The sequence below is a fragment of the Pelophylax lessonae genome, assembly GCF_965119305.1.
Source record: "Pelophylax lessonae genome assembly, chromosome: 3".
NCBI lineage: Eukaryota > Metazoa > Chordata > Amphibia > Anura > Ranidae > Pelophylax > Pelophylax lessonae.
In genome coordinates this window covers 47,741,499-47,756,481 of record NC_138770.1, presented here as the reverse complement: position 1 = coordinate 47,756,481, position 14,983 = coordinate 47,741,499, and the positions used below count along the sequence as shown (strand labels likewise).

Here is a 14,983-nt window from a genome sequence, read left to right as displayed (position 1 = left end):
TTTAGGTTTACAACCGCTTTGAGGATTTTTGAGATTGTTTAGTACCCTGAATAACCAGGGATTAGAACTAATAGATCAATATATGCCTGGCTATCTGGATATCTGGATAAATTACAGTAACCGAAGGGAAACTTCCTGTTCGGTATATGCCTAGTTGTTGAAAAGAACTATAGTGACTGGAGGGGAATTTCTCATTGCCAACAACAAAGTCCATTTGGAAAAAAAAAAGAAAGTCCATCTTGGTTAGCACTATATGTTGGTATATTTGCAGCCACTTGAGGGTGTGTGTTGTTCCCGGTGTCTATGATTGTGGATAGTTTATTACAATTTTCTCAAAATATACCACAACCCCCCAATATCTATCTTGACCTTGGTACCCTTACACACCAAAAAAACATAGCGCTGAAATCTCTCTCCCAAAATTATAATATTATAAAAAAAGCAAATAAGGGTGGAGGCATTGTCATTCAAGATCAAGTCCAATATATCAGGGAAGCTAATAGACTTCTTGATGATTCCTCCACAAATATGAAACGTAATAAAGATCCACTACCTGCATACAAACTAGATTTACTTATTATTATTAATCATGCCATTCACCATAAAATTATAGCTAAAGATGGCAGGTACTCAGAGTACTCGAGTACCTGTCACCATCCCATCAGAGTACCCTAGTACCTGTCATTGGAGTACCCGAGTACCTGTCATCGGAATACCCGAGTACCTGTCATCGGAATACCCGAGTACCTGTCATTAGAATACCTGTCATTGGAGTACCCGAGTACCTGTCACCAGCCCCACTGGAGTACCCGAGTACCTCTCTGTAGCCCATTAGAGTACCCGAGTACCTGTTTCCAGCCCAGAGTGCCTGAATACCTATCTGCAGCCCATCAGATTACCCAAGTACCTGTCTCTAGCCCATAAGAGTACCCAAGTACCTCTCTGCAGCCCATCAGAGTACCCAAGTATCTGTCACCATCCCATCAGAGTACACGACTACCTGTTATCAGAGTATCCGAGTACCTGTCACCAGTCCATCAGAGTACCCAAGTACCTGTCTACAGCCCTTCAGAGTACCTGAGTACCTATCTGCAGCATATCAGAGTACCTGGGTACCTGTCTGCAGCCCATCAGGGTACCTGAGTACCTATCTGCAGCCCAATAGAGTACCCGAGTACCTGTCTCCGGCCCATAAGAGTACCCGAATACCTCTCTGCAGCCCATCATAGTACCCGAGTACCTCTCTGTAGCCCATCAGAGTACCCGAGTACCTATCTGCAGACAATCAGAATACCCGAGTACCTGTCTCCAGCCCAGAGTATCTGAGTACCTGTCTCCAGCCCAGAGTACCCAAGTACCTGTCTTCAGCCCAGAGTGCCAGAGTACCTATGTGCAGTGCATCAGATTACCTGAGTACCTGTCTCTAGCTTATCAGAGTACCCAAGTACCTCTCTGCAGCCCATCAGAGTACCTGAGTACCTATCTGCAGCTCATGCTTCCTAGATTATGTGTTGGGGTATTTTCTTTTCAAAATGGGGTCATTTTGTGGGCATTTCCATTGTCCTGGTGCTCCAGGGCCTTCAAAAGTGTGATAGGTTGTAATGAAATTATATGTGAAATGTATGCCCCAAGAACGCCTGAAGGTGCTACTTGAATGTTAGGCCTCTGTATGTGGCCAGGCTGTGTAAAAGTCTCACACATATGGTATTGCCATACTCAGGAGGAATAGCAGAATGTATTTTGGGGTGTAATTTTTGCTATGTAAATGCTATGTGTTAGAAATATCTTATACATTGACAACTTTGTGTAAAAAAAAAAAAAAAAACACATTTTCATTTTCTTTCCACATTTTCCAACAATTTGTGGAAAAAATGACATGTTCAAAAGACTCATTATGCCTCATAGAATATATGTTGGGGTGTTTGCTTTCTAAAATGGGGTAATTTTGTGGGTAATTCCATTGTCCTGGTGCTCCAGGGCCTTCAAAAGTGTTAGAAAATTATATGTCTAATTTATGCTCGTAGAACACCTGACGGTGCTACTTGCATGTCGGGCCTCTGTATGTGGCTAGGCTGTGTAAAAGTCTCACACACATGGTATCACCATACTCAGGAGGAGTAGCAGAATGTATTTTGGGGTGTAATTGCAAGTATGCATATACTGCGTGTGAGAAATAACTTGTTATTATGACAATTTTGTGTAAAAAAAAAAAAAAGAAAAAAAGAAAATTCTTCATTTTCTCAAGAATTGTGGGAAAAAATTACAACTTCAAAAAACTCACCATGCCTCTTACTAAATACCTTGTACTGTCTACTTTCCAAAAAGGGATCATTTGGGGAGTATTCGTACTGTCCTGACATTTCAGGGTCTCAAGAATTGAGATAGACAGTCGATACATCAGGTGTGATCAATTTTCAATGATTGGCACCATAGCTTGTAGACAGACTAAATAATATCCACTAATTTAGGTTATTTATTTTTACCAAAGATACGTAGCAGTATAAATTAAATAAAAATACTTATTTGCAAAATTTTACAATAGAAACTAAAACAAAATGTTTTTTTTTTCAAAATTTTCGCTCTTTTTTTACTTATATCGCAAAAAATAAAAAACCCAGTGGTGAATAAATACCACCAAAAGAAAGCTCTATTTGTGTGAAAAAAATAATAAAAAATTTGATTGGGTACAGCGTTGCATGACTAAGTAATTATCATTCAAAGTGTGAGAGCTCTGAAAGCTGAAAATTGGCCTGGGCAGGAAGGGGGTATAACTGACCTGTATGGAAGTGGTTAATGACCAAGCTTTTTTATTTGTATAAAAACAGGTGTAAGACAGAAAAAAGGAGCTTACATAACCATCAGGAATTATCTAAAGTCCCTTAAACCCTTAAAAAAAAACTCCCCCCCCCCCCCCATTTACTGTCTCTAAATTACTTTTTTTTTTTTTTAAACTGTAAAACTTTAATTAACGTATTTTCCGGCGTATAAGACGACTGGGCGTATAAGACGACCCCCCTAATTTTCATCTACCGGTAATACTTATACTTAGGTTACCTTGGAGATATTACACTCGGCGTATAAGATGACCCCCTATTTTTGGGGGATTTTTTTGAGGTTCAAAAGTAGTCTTATACGCCAGAAAATACAGTAACTGTCCCAGTTCATTCTGAAATGTCACAAGCATGAACTGCTGGCTTAGTTCATTCCTATTTATTACAAAACATGATATAAAAATGAAGAAAATAATCGGGTCCACTTACATTGAGGATCATCACATTGCATTGTACAATAGACATTGCAGCACTTCTGCTTGCCTGGACAGAATGCGTCCCCTTCGCACTTTTTTTCTACTGAACTGCACGGTGCGAAGGTTTCATAAAATTTACATTGTCCTTCTTTATCTGCAAACAAAGGAAATGTTTTGATGTTCAGCACTTTCCTCCACCAATTATATATAAGGACATTGTATTTAACAATTACATCATTCAAGCTTGAACACTTTATGAAATTGTATAGACAATCTTTTATTTATTCCTTTGGTCAGAACACAACCCCTTAACAAAATCACCTGAACATGATGTGATATTAGTGCCGGTTCACACTAGTACGACTTGTCAGGTGACTTGTCAGCCTGATAAGTCGCGGACTGTCGCGTCCCATAGTGTAGTACAGGAACGGTTCTAATAGGAGCGACACAAGTCGCTCCGACTTAGAAAAAGGGTCCTGTACTACTTCGGGGTGACCTGGAGCGACTTGCATAGACATTCATTTTATGAAGTCCGTGCAAGTGGCGCCGAAGTCGTGGTGCACGCGACTTCACAGGTCGCCCCAGAAGTCGTGCCGCTTCAGTGTGAACCGGCACTTACCCTAAAAAAAATAAAAAATGCATTGCATGTAAAAGCTCCTGCAACACAATACGCTATATGGCCCACAGCTTGAGGACATCTGACCATCACACCTATATTTGGTCTCACTCCCTGGTTACCTCTCACCTCCACTATTGAAACTCCTTCCTCATTGGCCTACCTTTACACAGACTATCCCTCTTCAGTCTATCATGAATGCTGCTTGCAGACTCATCCACCTTACCAACTGCTCAGTGTCCTCCACCTCTCTCTGCCAATCCCTCCACTGACCTCCACTCAGTGTCCTCCACCCTTCTGAGCCAATCCTTCTACTGACCTCCGCCTAGTGACCTCCACCTTTCTCTGCCAATTCCTCCCCTGGCTTTTGTTCAGTGTGTAGGCAGGAGCAGCCTCTTTTTTCCAATGCAGTTGGCGCTCAAACCACAGCGGCATTGCAGAGAGAGAGGAAGTAAGGGGAACTTACTACTCTATGATTTCCTGGGTCACTGGAAAGCAATCTAGTTGAATGTCGCTGTCCCACATAACTCTGGCTGCCATCTTGGGTAAGGTAGAGTCTTTTCCGAACCCTCGTTCCCGGGCTTGGCACTTATTTTGCATGTGGTCAGTGTAGGGACAGATTACCTGTCTGTCAGGGAAAGTTAATAGTAGTAGGTAAAGGTTCTGAACAAGTAGGGATAGGACAGGGACATGCTATACTCTCAGGAATCCTCCCCAATTGGGCATGGACTCGCCAGGCTGCATTCCACCATCTGAAGCAGACACTGTCAGTGCATCAGAACCTGTACCACTTCACTAGCCCATTATGAAAGAAGTACCTAGAAAAGAAGCCCTCCAGTGGTGTACTGTCACCGTCAGTGCATCAGAACCTGTACCACTTTACTAGCCCATTATGAAATTAGTACCTAGAAAAGAAGCCCTCCAGTGGTGTACTGTCACCACTGCAGATGCCTCCATCTTCATTTAGTCTTCCTACCAGGTTTGCTGGCTGCGGATGCTTGAATGGCTGAGCCTCGATGACGTCACTCCTGCAGGAGTCACAGCCATGGCACTAAGCTCTGATAGAATGACAGGGGTATGCCGTTCCGTTAGAGCGCATGAGCCGGTGATGTCACCGGCTGCCAATCAAGTGAATATGTCCTAAATAGTGCATGTTTAGGAGATATTAAATTTACCTACAGGTAAGCTTTATTATAAAGCTCTATAGCTCCCTCATCATCTCCTCCCATGCTCACCTCCATGGCTTCTCCAGAGCCTCTTCCGTCCTCTGGCACTCTCTCCACCAATCTGTCTAACTATCTCTTACTCTGTCTGCCTTTAGGCGATCCCTGAAAACAAATTTCTTCAGGGAAGCCTGTTCTACCTCCACCTAACTGAACTTTTACTTTCTCCTAATTTTATCAGTTGATCCTTCACACAGTTATTATGTTGTTGTTTGCAATGGGCCGTACACCCCCCTGTTCGGTTCGCACCAGAACATCTCGAACAGGGGAAAAGTTCTAGTGAACATATGAACTCTATTAAAGTCTATGGGACACGGACATGAAAAATCAAAAGACCTCATTTTAAAGGCTTATATGCAAGTTATTGCCATAAAAAGTGTATGAGTACTGTACTGCACAAGCCAACCCCCCTCCTGAACCATACCAGGCCACATGCCCCCAACATGGGGAGGGTGCTTTGGGGTGCCTCCCAAAGCACCTTTTCCCCATGTTGATGAGGACAAGGTCCTCTTCCGGACAACCCTGAGCTGTGGTTGTCAGGGTGTGCAGGTGGGGGGCTTATCGGAATATGGAAGCTCCCTTTAACAAGGGGGCCCCTAGATCCTGCCCCCCATGTGAATGTGTTTTTGCTACATCGTACCCCTACCCATTCACCAAAAATGTGTACAAAAAAATAAATACAAAAGACAGTTTTTGACAAGTCCTTTATTAAAAAAAAAAAAATAGTGTCCCCCGATGTAAATTGTGTCCTCTGGTGTCCCCCGTCTGATGTCATGTGATGTCATGTGACTTTAGAAGGGGTGGTGCCACCAAGTGACGTAATCAGGTAGCCCCGCCCCTTGCCTATAAATCAGTTGTCAAAGCTCAAGAGCGGCATATGGCGGGGTTTCTCAGAAGAGGCGAAGCGTCTTTGAATATTTTTCTTTTTTCTGGTGCAGTGGGCGTCGTGATTGACGATGGTTTTACATCGAGGGACACTATTTTTTTATTTTTATTTTTGAATAAAGGACTTGTCCAAAACTGTCTTTTGTGTTTATTTTTGTACACTTTTTTGGTGAATAGGTAGGGGTACGATGTACCCGATACCCATTCACATAGGGAGGGGGGCCGGGATCTGGGGGTCCCCTTGTTAAAGGGGGCTTCCAGATTCCAATAAGCCTCCCACCCGCAGACCCTGAAAACCACAGCCCAGGGTTGTCGGGAAGAGGCCCTTGTCCCCATCAACATGGGGACAAGGTGCTTTGGGGGGCAAGTGGCCTGGTATGGTTCAGGAGGGGGGGGTGCTCACTCATCCCACACCTATCTTGGCCTGCCAGGCTGCCTGCACGGAAAAGGGTCTGGTAGGGATTTGGGGGGGGGGGCACGCCGTTTTTAAAAAAAAAAATTGGTGTGGAGCTCCCCTTAAAATCTGTAGGGCCTGGTATAGATTTTGGGGGGCCCCATGCCGTTTTTTTTTAATTCTGTCATAGGGTTCCCCCTAACCACTTAAATACAGGGCACTTTCACCCCCTTCCTGCCTAGACCTATTTTCAGCTTTCAGTGCTCATTGGCATCTACAGGAAATATTGGTCAGCTTGGCATGGCACTGCTCCCTGTCTTTAACATTGGCGTCTATGGGAAATCTTGGTCAGCTTGGCATGGCACTGTTCATGAATTATAAGTGACAGGGACACCAAGTTTGTGCGAGCACTGAGAGGGGACCCAGGACTACAACATATGTATACATTATAAAAGTTGTTCACTACACTGACTGCACTATACTAAGGCCCCGTTCACACTGGGGCGATCCGACTTGCCGGGGCGACCTCATAGGTCGCGGCGCGCTGCTCGCACCGCAACCTCGGAGCGGCCGGCATGGACTTCATAACATTGAAGTCTATGCAGGTCGCTCTGGGTCGCCCCAAAGAAGCTCCGGACCCTTTTTCTAAGTCGGAGCGACTTGTGTCCCTCCTATTAGAACGGGTCCACAGCTTCTCTATGGCAGGCGACCTACGGGGACCTGTCAGGCGACCAGGCAGCCTGACAGGTCGCCCCAGTGTGAACGGGGGCTTACTCAACACACTATCCACTAACTTCCTGCCTTGTCTCTATTATTACACAATATACATGGCTGCCTTGTTAGCAGCAGCCTTATGAAGTGTGGGGCGTGGACTTAGCCCCTGAGCCATCATTGGCTAAAGGCACCCTGCCTTTGGCCAATCACAGCTCTGACAGGATATTGTGCTGTGATTGGCCAAAGCATACAGGTCAGGTGCATGCTTTGGCCAATCACAAGCACTTAATGCACTGCAATCGCGCAGTGCATTATGGGGTACTCAACAGCGGGCGAACTTGCCGCCGAGCGCCCCCGGTGTTCATGTGTTTGGCAAACACATGAACACCCGATGCTTGAATCGAACTTACGTTCGACTCGAACTTCCAGCCCATCCCTAGTTGTTGTGTTACATTCCCATCTTCATTAGATTGTGAGCTCTTGTGTGCAGGGCCCTCCTAACCTTCTTGTCTTGTATTGCATTTTAATGGCTCTGTTTTTGTAAAACTTTTTGTAAAGTGCTGCACACACTATTGGCTTGATATAAATCCTGAATAATAATAATAATATTCCAAACTGTTGGTACCTGGCACGGGGTCCCGGCAGTTGTATCCACATATGTCACAGCACTTCTGCTCCCCTTCGCAATCCTGATCATTTTTACACGGATTTTTATCAATAGGTGTTGCACATTCTACCTTTATATTTGGGCAGCTTCCAGCTTTATCTGTGAAGAAGACAGAGATTGACAGTCAGTAACATTCTCTAGCTGCACATATTACTATCCAAATGCAATAGGAATTGTATGAGGACAGAAATTCTTACATTCTGGAAAGGGGTGCCAATACTGTCCCCCTGCTCATACACACCTATCCTTTAAGTCACTATCTGGAAGTCCATATACCATCCAAAAACAGGACAAGGTTGTAGGAGGCAGGGTTTGGACACATTAAGTAGACCATACACTTGGCCACTTTCAATCAACCTTGCCATAATTTTTGATTGACTAGGAATAAAACATATGATCAGAGGTTAAGAGGTCCTAAACCAAGCACTCTACTACCCATGAGTTTGATCCATCAATACAAACCGCTTCAACATAGGTTATAGGAAATTCAATTAAATTAAAATAAGAAAAAAAGATTCATGCAGGAGGTTCAATTGTGGTAGCATCAATCCCTTGTGGGTATGCTCGTCCCCTTGCTGACTTGCCAGGCTGCATGGTAAGGGTTTCATATAGATGTTGGTAGGACTCCATGTTTTTTTCTTGTTTTTATGTGGAGTTCCTCCCTAAAATTCATACTAACAATGAAGAGTCTGGGATGGAATTTGGGGGTACCTCACGACATTTTAATTTTTTTTTTGTAGGGTTCCACTTAAGATCTTTATGAGACCCAAGGGCCAGATATGAGATTTGGGGGGGGGGGGGGATCTCACAAATTTTTTTATAGGATTCCACTTAAAATCCATAACTCCGACCTCCATTTAATGGCCTCCACCCCTCTCTGCCAATAAGTCCATTGACCTTTACTCGGTGTCCTTCACTTCTCCAGACCAGACCCTCTACTGCCTTCTGGTTGCCTATCTAATAAAATAAAAAAATAACAAGAACATACAAATCCAGTCACAACTCTGCCTCAGGCAACATTACCAATGTCCTCTCAAAATATCACCCAAACCATCCTCTCCGCTCCTCCTAAGACCTCCTGCTCTCTAGCTCTCTCATCGCCCCCTTCAACTGTATTGTAACTGTATTGACTCCCTTTATATTGTAAAGTGCTGCACCAATCATTGGCTCTATACAAATCCTGAATAATAATATATATGAAATTGTTGGTACCTGGCACAGGCTCCTCGCAATTGTATCCACATGTTTCGCAGCACTTCTGATCTTTAAGACATTCCTCATCACTTTTACATGTATTTTTAGTATATGCACATCTTACATATACATGTGGGCAGCTTCCAATTTTTTCTGTGAAGAAGATAGAGATGGAAAGTCAGTAACATTATTCAGCTGCACATGTTGCTATCCAAATGTGATAGGGATTGTATGAGGACAGAAATATGACATCTGCAATTGTGGAAAGGGGTGCCAATGCTATCCCCCTGCTCATACACTTGTAGCACCCTCCTAGGTAGGTGCTAGTGAGAAAGTATAGTTTTTAGCTCTGTCTGCCTATCAGAGGAGCAGCAGGGAAATCTATATTGCTTTCTGCCTACCAGAGAGCAGAATCTGTGAGTTAGGTCTGCTCTGTGTGCTCAGTGTGTGATTCGTTGGGTCCAGATAGTATTTTCACACTGGTCCAATAGGGAGGCATGTTGGACAGTGGGAGGAAACCTGACAAATGAGTACACAGGCCTTGATACAGTCCCAGTGATTGGTAGAGACTGGCTGTCTCAATGCATTATGGGATACTGTATAAAAGCAGGAGCACATGGACTGCGGGGTCTTTGGATGGTGAGCAGCAGAGTCCCGGAGGGAGGGAGGGAGGGTGGTGGCTGCCTCCTCCTCTGTAGCAGTGGCACATGGTCACAGGCAGTCGGCCAGGGAACCAGAGGAAAGGAAAATTTATTTGCTATTGTCACACAATGGGTGGGCTCGGGGCGCACTGCTCTGTGCCCCAGGTACACCCTTTTCTGAAGCCTATTAGAGCCTCTGGCTCTAATCAGGTGATTAAAAAAACCATTGAACTCCATGCGTCTGGCGCCCCGCATGTAGATGAGGGGGCCGGACGCATGGACAGGGGATGTGGCACCCCTGCGCCCCCAACGCACCGGCCACCACTGCTCGAAAAGAGTATGGTGAGTACAAGGGATCATGTCTAGGGGCCTGACCTGAGGGGGGCCACCTCCGTGTTGGATAGTCAGAGGACGGGTGTCAGTTTGTGAAGTGAAAGGGGATACTAGGCAGGTATCCCGAAGATAATCTACCCAGTTAAGTCATCCGTATAGAGACTTAACCTAAATTCATCTACTGACAAGACAGCCGGAGCTGCATCTTCACACAGAAGACCTCATCTATTGTGAATAGTTCAGTTTGGAGTATCTTCCCTTCTCCCATCCCTATTTAAAATAAAATACCAAAAACAACTACATACCCCTGGATTGAAGATTGACTGAGCCAAGAAGTAAAGTGTTAATCTGTGAATGCCAGTGTTGCTAACGGTGACCCAGGGGGACCCAAGAGTGTATTATCCAGCAGTCCACAAGGGGGCAGTACTACACACTTCCATCTTTTAGGTATATGTGGAAGTCCGTATACCATCCAAAAACAGGCCAAGTTTTCAAGTTCGAATACATTGAAATAGAGAATATTGCAGAGCCCACCTTAAGCAGGCCATACATGTGGCAAATCTCAGTCAACTTTTCCATCATTTTTGACTACTGGGAACCAAACATACAATCAAAATAGGTTATCTGAGACCAATCATCCTACCACCCACGAGTTTGATCCATCAATACTAGCCACTTCAACATAAGTTATTGAAAATTCCTTTAAAAACAAGAAAAAAGTGATTGTAATTATGTTAAAAGTGATCAGATCCTTCGAGGAGGTTCAATCATGGAAGTAACAATCCCTTGTGGGTATACGTGTCCCTTTCCTGGTCTGCCAGGCTGCCTGATTAAAGGTCTGATGTGGATTTTGGTGGGACCCCATGTTTTTTTTCCACCCCCCTCTATACTGGCCCCCGCCAGCACCTGCTGGGTAATGTTCAAGCTCCTTTCCAGGTTGTTGATGCTTCGTAGCCTTGCCACCCGATTTACTAGATCCAGGTTCTGGGCTTCCAGAGCAACACATAGCTCACATCTTGCACAGCAGTATTCACCCTTGAATGGTTCTTATATATATGGAGCAAGATGTTCACTGGGTCGCAACAACAAGTCCTGTTGGACATTTTACCCACTACTCCAATAATTTCAGGTCTCAGCAAAGCAAAATCACAAACCAGTAAAATATAACTTTAACCACTTACTTACTGGGTACATATACCCCCTTCCTGCCCAGGCCAATTTTCAGCTTTCAGCGCTGTGATATTTTGAATGACAGTTGCCCGGTCATGCTACACTGTAACTATATAAAATGTTTATCATTTTCTTCCCCACAAATACAGCTTTCCTTTGCTGGCATTTGTTCACCAGTGAGTTTTTAACTTTTTGCTAAACAAATAAAAAATGGCTGAACATTTTGAAAAAAAAAAAAACAGTTTTCATAGTTTGTTATAAAATTTTACAAACAGGTAATTTTTTCTCCTTCATTGATGTGCACTGGTGAGGCTGCACTGATGAGCACTGATAGGGTGCACTGATAGGCTGCAATGAAAGGCACTGATAAGGCAGCACTGATAGGTGGTCCTGATGGACACTGATGAGGGGACACTGGTGGGCACTGATCAGGAGGCACTGATTAGGCTGCACTGATGGGCACTGATAGGTGGCACTGAAGGGCACTGATAAGCAGCACTAAAGGGCACTGACAGGTGGCACTGATAGGCAGAACTAATAGGTGACACTGATGAGCACTGATAGGCACTGCTAGGTGGCACTGATGGTGAGGCACTGATGGGCAGCACTGATTGGCAGCACCGATTGACACTGATATATAGCACAGGTGGGCACTGATAAGTGGCACTGGTGGGCACTGGTTGGTGGCACTGGTGGGCACTGGTGGGCACTGGTTACCGGTACTGATGGGCAATGGTAGGTGGAACTGGTGGGTGGGCACTGGTTAGCAGCACTGATGGTTACTGTGTAGGACTAAATAGTTGAAGAAGATGGGCTCTTGCGCTGTTATGGATGAGGTATGCGTAGGAGAAAAAGGTGAGGATATGAGGCTGCAGCTAGCACTGAAAGTTTATCCTTAAACTTAGTGGAAAACTAGAAAGGTGTATAGTAGTGCTGCACTACCTCTTTGCACAATGTTACAGAGTGTGCAATGAATATAGAAAAATGCAAATTAATAAAACCGTGATATGGGTTTCTGTTTGGTCTAGAGATGTGTTAAAAATGAATTCCTGTAAATGGTAAGCTGTCTCTTGTGTACACAGGATGGTGGTGGAGTGTTTCTCAAGGGTGTAGCTATCTCATAAATAGATAAATGCACTAATAATCCTGCATAATACAATACATATTAAATGTGAATACATACAAAAAATACATCGAAGTTAAAAAATAATCAATGTGCAAAAGTAAAGTGCTGAAAGGATGGTGCAAAATATACTATCTAAAAGTGACTTGTGCAATGGGATGAACCATGGATAAAATAAATAATTTAATATAATAATTTAATACCTGTGCTACATATACAAATAAGGTGGAAAAGCAATTGTGCTGACAGTGCAAATGATATCACAAAATTGGCTCGTGAAATACAATGTCCCAAGTGATAGGTGAGTATGAGCCAAAACGAAGAAAGTTTATGCCATCAATAAAAAATGAGGTAGATAAAAATGAATAACTATAAACAATAGTGTGATAACCGATTGTTTATCTAAAGGTGTTGAGTGTCCTTTTAGTGTGTGGTTGGGTGAACTAAGTGATGACTCCAAAATAGTCTCTTCACTTGTGGTTCTAAGGTTGTAGATGTGTTCTCTAAACCAGATAATGGGTACGCGTGGTCGTTCCTATCCAAGGTAAGCATGCAGCTTGTGGATCTTTGCAATACCTGGTACCATGGAAGAAAGTGCAGGTGATATACAGTGGAGTGCCACCTGACTTCTTCTTCTTCTTGTAAAAAAGCCTTAGGGGGTATACTGATGTCTCCAGGGGTCCTATGGATGGCTCCCTCAAAGTGTGCCTGGTATCCGTCAATTCCTATTGGTCTCTGGCAGTTGTTTAGCCTCTGTGGGGATATGGATCTTTCCTGGGGTCCTATGGATGGGGCTCTCCTGGGGTCCTATGTCACAAGGGATGAACAAGGGATGATCTCCTGTAGGTCTCTTAGCATGGGGGTACAAATGCAAGGCCTCTCATGGTGTAGTATTTAACTCCATTTATTAAATAAAAATAGTAAAAACTCACATATATAAAACCGATAAACAGCGCAGTGTGCAGTAGGTACGTGCGTCTCTTTCGGGTATGTCACTTCCGGGTCTCCTCCGTGTTGTCCTACGCGTTGCGTCACGTGTGTTGTGACTTTTTCCGGGATGTTGAGAGGCCTTGCATTTGTTCCCCCATGCTAAGAGACCTACAGGAGTTCATCCCTTGTGACAGTATGGGCCTCGACATGGCGACATGACCCCAAATCTCTCCTCTGCCCCCCCCCCCCCATGCAGCCGATCAGACCGAGATTGGTCAGATTGGCTGCTGGTGGCCAGGTAAACAAAGGGGCAGAGCCAGAGGTGATGAATACTAGTTGCTCCCGGTTTCCAGGATTACAGAGAGAGGGGAACTATGTCACTTCCTCTCTCTCTGTACAGGGAAGCCCCTTCCGCCACCAGCAGAAGTGATCAAGCGGCTAAATAACCACTCAGGTCACTTCTGTCAAAAAAGAGAATCACTGGCTGAACAAAATGATATCAGGATGATGGCTGTATGTGTCGGCATAATCCCAGTATTACCACTGAACCCCAAAGATGCTTAAAATTCTCCATAGACATTTTAAACACCTTTACAGGTTACCAGTTTAGAGACACACAGGAGGTCTGGTGCTAGAATTATTGCTCTCGCTCTAATGTTTGAGACAATGCCTCACATGTGCGGTGCGATCACCATTTTCATATGCGTGCGGGAGTAACGTATGTGTTTGCATTTACGGGGGTACTTACAATTTTTCTTTTTTTATTATTTATTTTATACAAAAAAAAATGTTCCCCTTTTTTTTTATTGTACAAACTTTATTGCTATCACAGGGGATGGACAACATCCCTTGTGATAGCATGGGCCTTGACAGGTCCTCTTTATGGAGAGATTTGGATCTCTCCTCTGGCCCCCCATACAGGCTTCTCTGGCCGCTGGTGGCAGGTAAAGAAAGTGGCGGACCAATACTCATCGCTCCCAGTTTCCAGGGTAGAGAGAGCGGGGAACAATGTCACTTCCTCTCTCTCTGTCTCAGGCAGCAGGGAGGAGATGGGACCACCTTCCGCCTCCCGCAGAGGTGATTGAGTGGCTGATTAGCCACTTGGATCACTTCTGCCTCCTACAGAATCGCCGGCTGAAAATAATGGTACCGGGATGATGCCTGTAGGTGCACCCATCATTCTGGTATAACCACTGAAACCTGAAGACGTACGGGAACGTCTTTGGGTGGGAAGTGGTTGGGAATCAGATCAATACAAAAGGTTTCCACCGTTTTTGGAAATGGGACTTTAACCAATTCTGGACTGCCCGCTGCAGTTTTATGTTGGTACTTTGACATTAAATACCGGGGTTATGGCAGCAGATAGCTGCCATAACCCCGGTATTTTCCTACATGGTGGGCGGCCCTCTTTCACATAAAAGTGGTCCCAGCAGCAGATTAGTTGCAGGATGACTTTTATGGGCGGCAGTAGAGGTTCCCCCTCCTGCCGCCTCCTGGTCATTTTCCCCGCTTACTGGAGCTGTCGGTAGCAGAGAAAACAATCTGGTCCTTTCCCCTCCTAGGCAAGAAGTCGAGTGAGGGCACGATGGCCCTCACTCCATTCTATGGCCTTGGAGGATTGGAGCGACGTCATACGTCACTTCCTCCCAACAGCTTTAAAGGGCCCATTTTTTTTCATGATAAAAAAAAAATATTTTTTGACCCCAGATCTCACATTAAAGAGGTCCTATCCTGCTTATTTCTTTTACAAGGGATGTTTACATTGGCTGGAAGTTTCACGTGGGTAAGTTCCTAACCTGGACGGCATGTGATGCATGGAGGCTACAAAATTATTACAGAGCGGGAA

At 44.4% G+C, this 14,983-nt stretch overlaps 1 protein-coding gene across 3 annotated transcripts in view; it reads right to left on the bottom strand.

The window, feature by feature from the left end:
• Positions 1 to 14,983, bottom strand: part of LOC309550901 (uncharacterized protein) — a 229,440-nt gene that overhangs the window by 145,014 nt on the left and 69,443 nt on the right. For all 3 annotated transcript variants that reach the window (XM_082251286.1, XM_082251288.1, XM_082251287.1), the window contains exon 2: positions 8,959 to 9,093. In XM_082251286.1, coding sequence (XP_082107412.1) covers positions 8,959 to 9,093 — 135 coding nt within the window. The remainder of the gene's footprint in view (positions 1 to 8,958; positions 9,094 to 14,983) is intronic.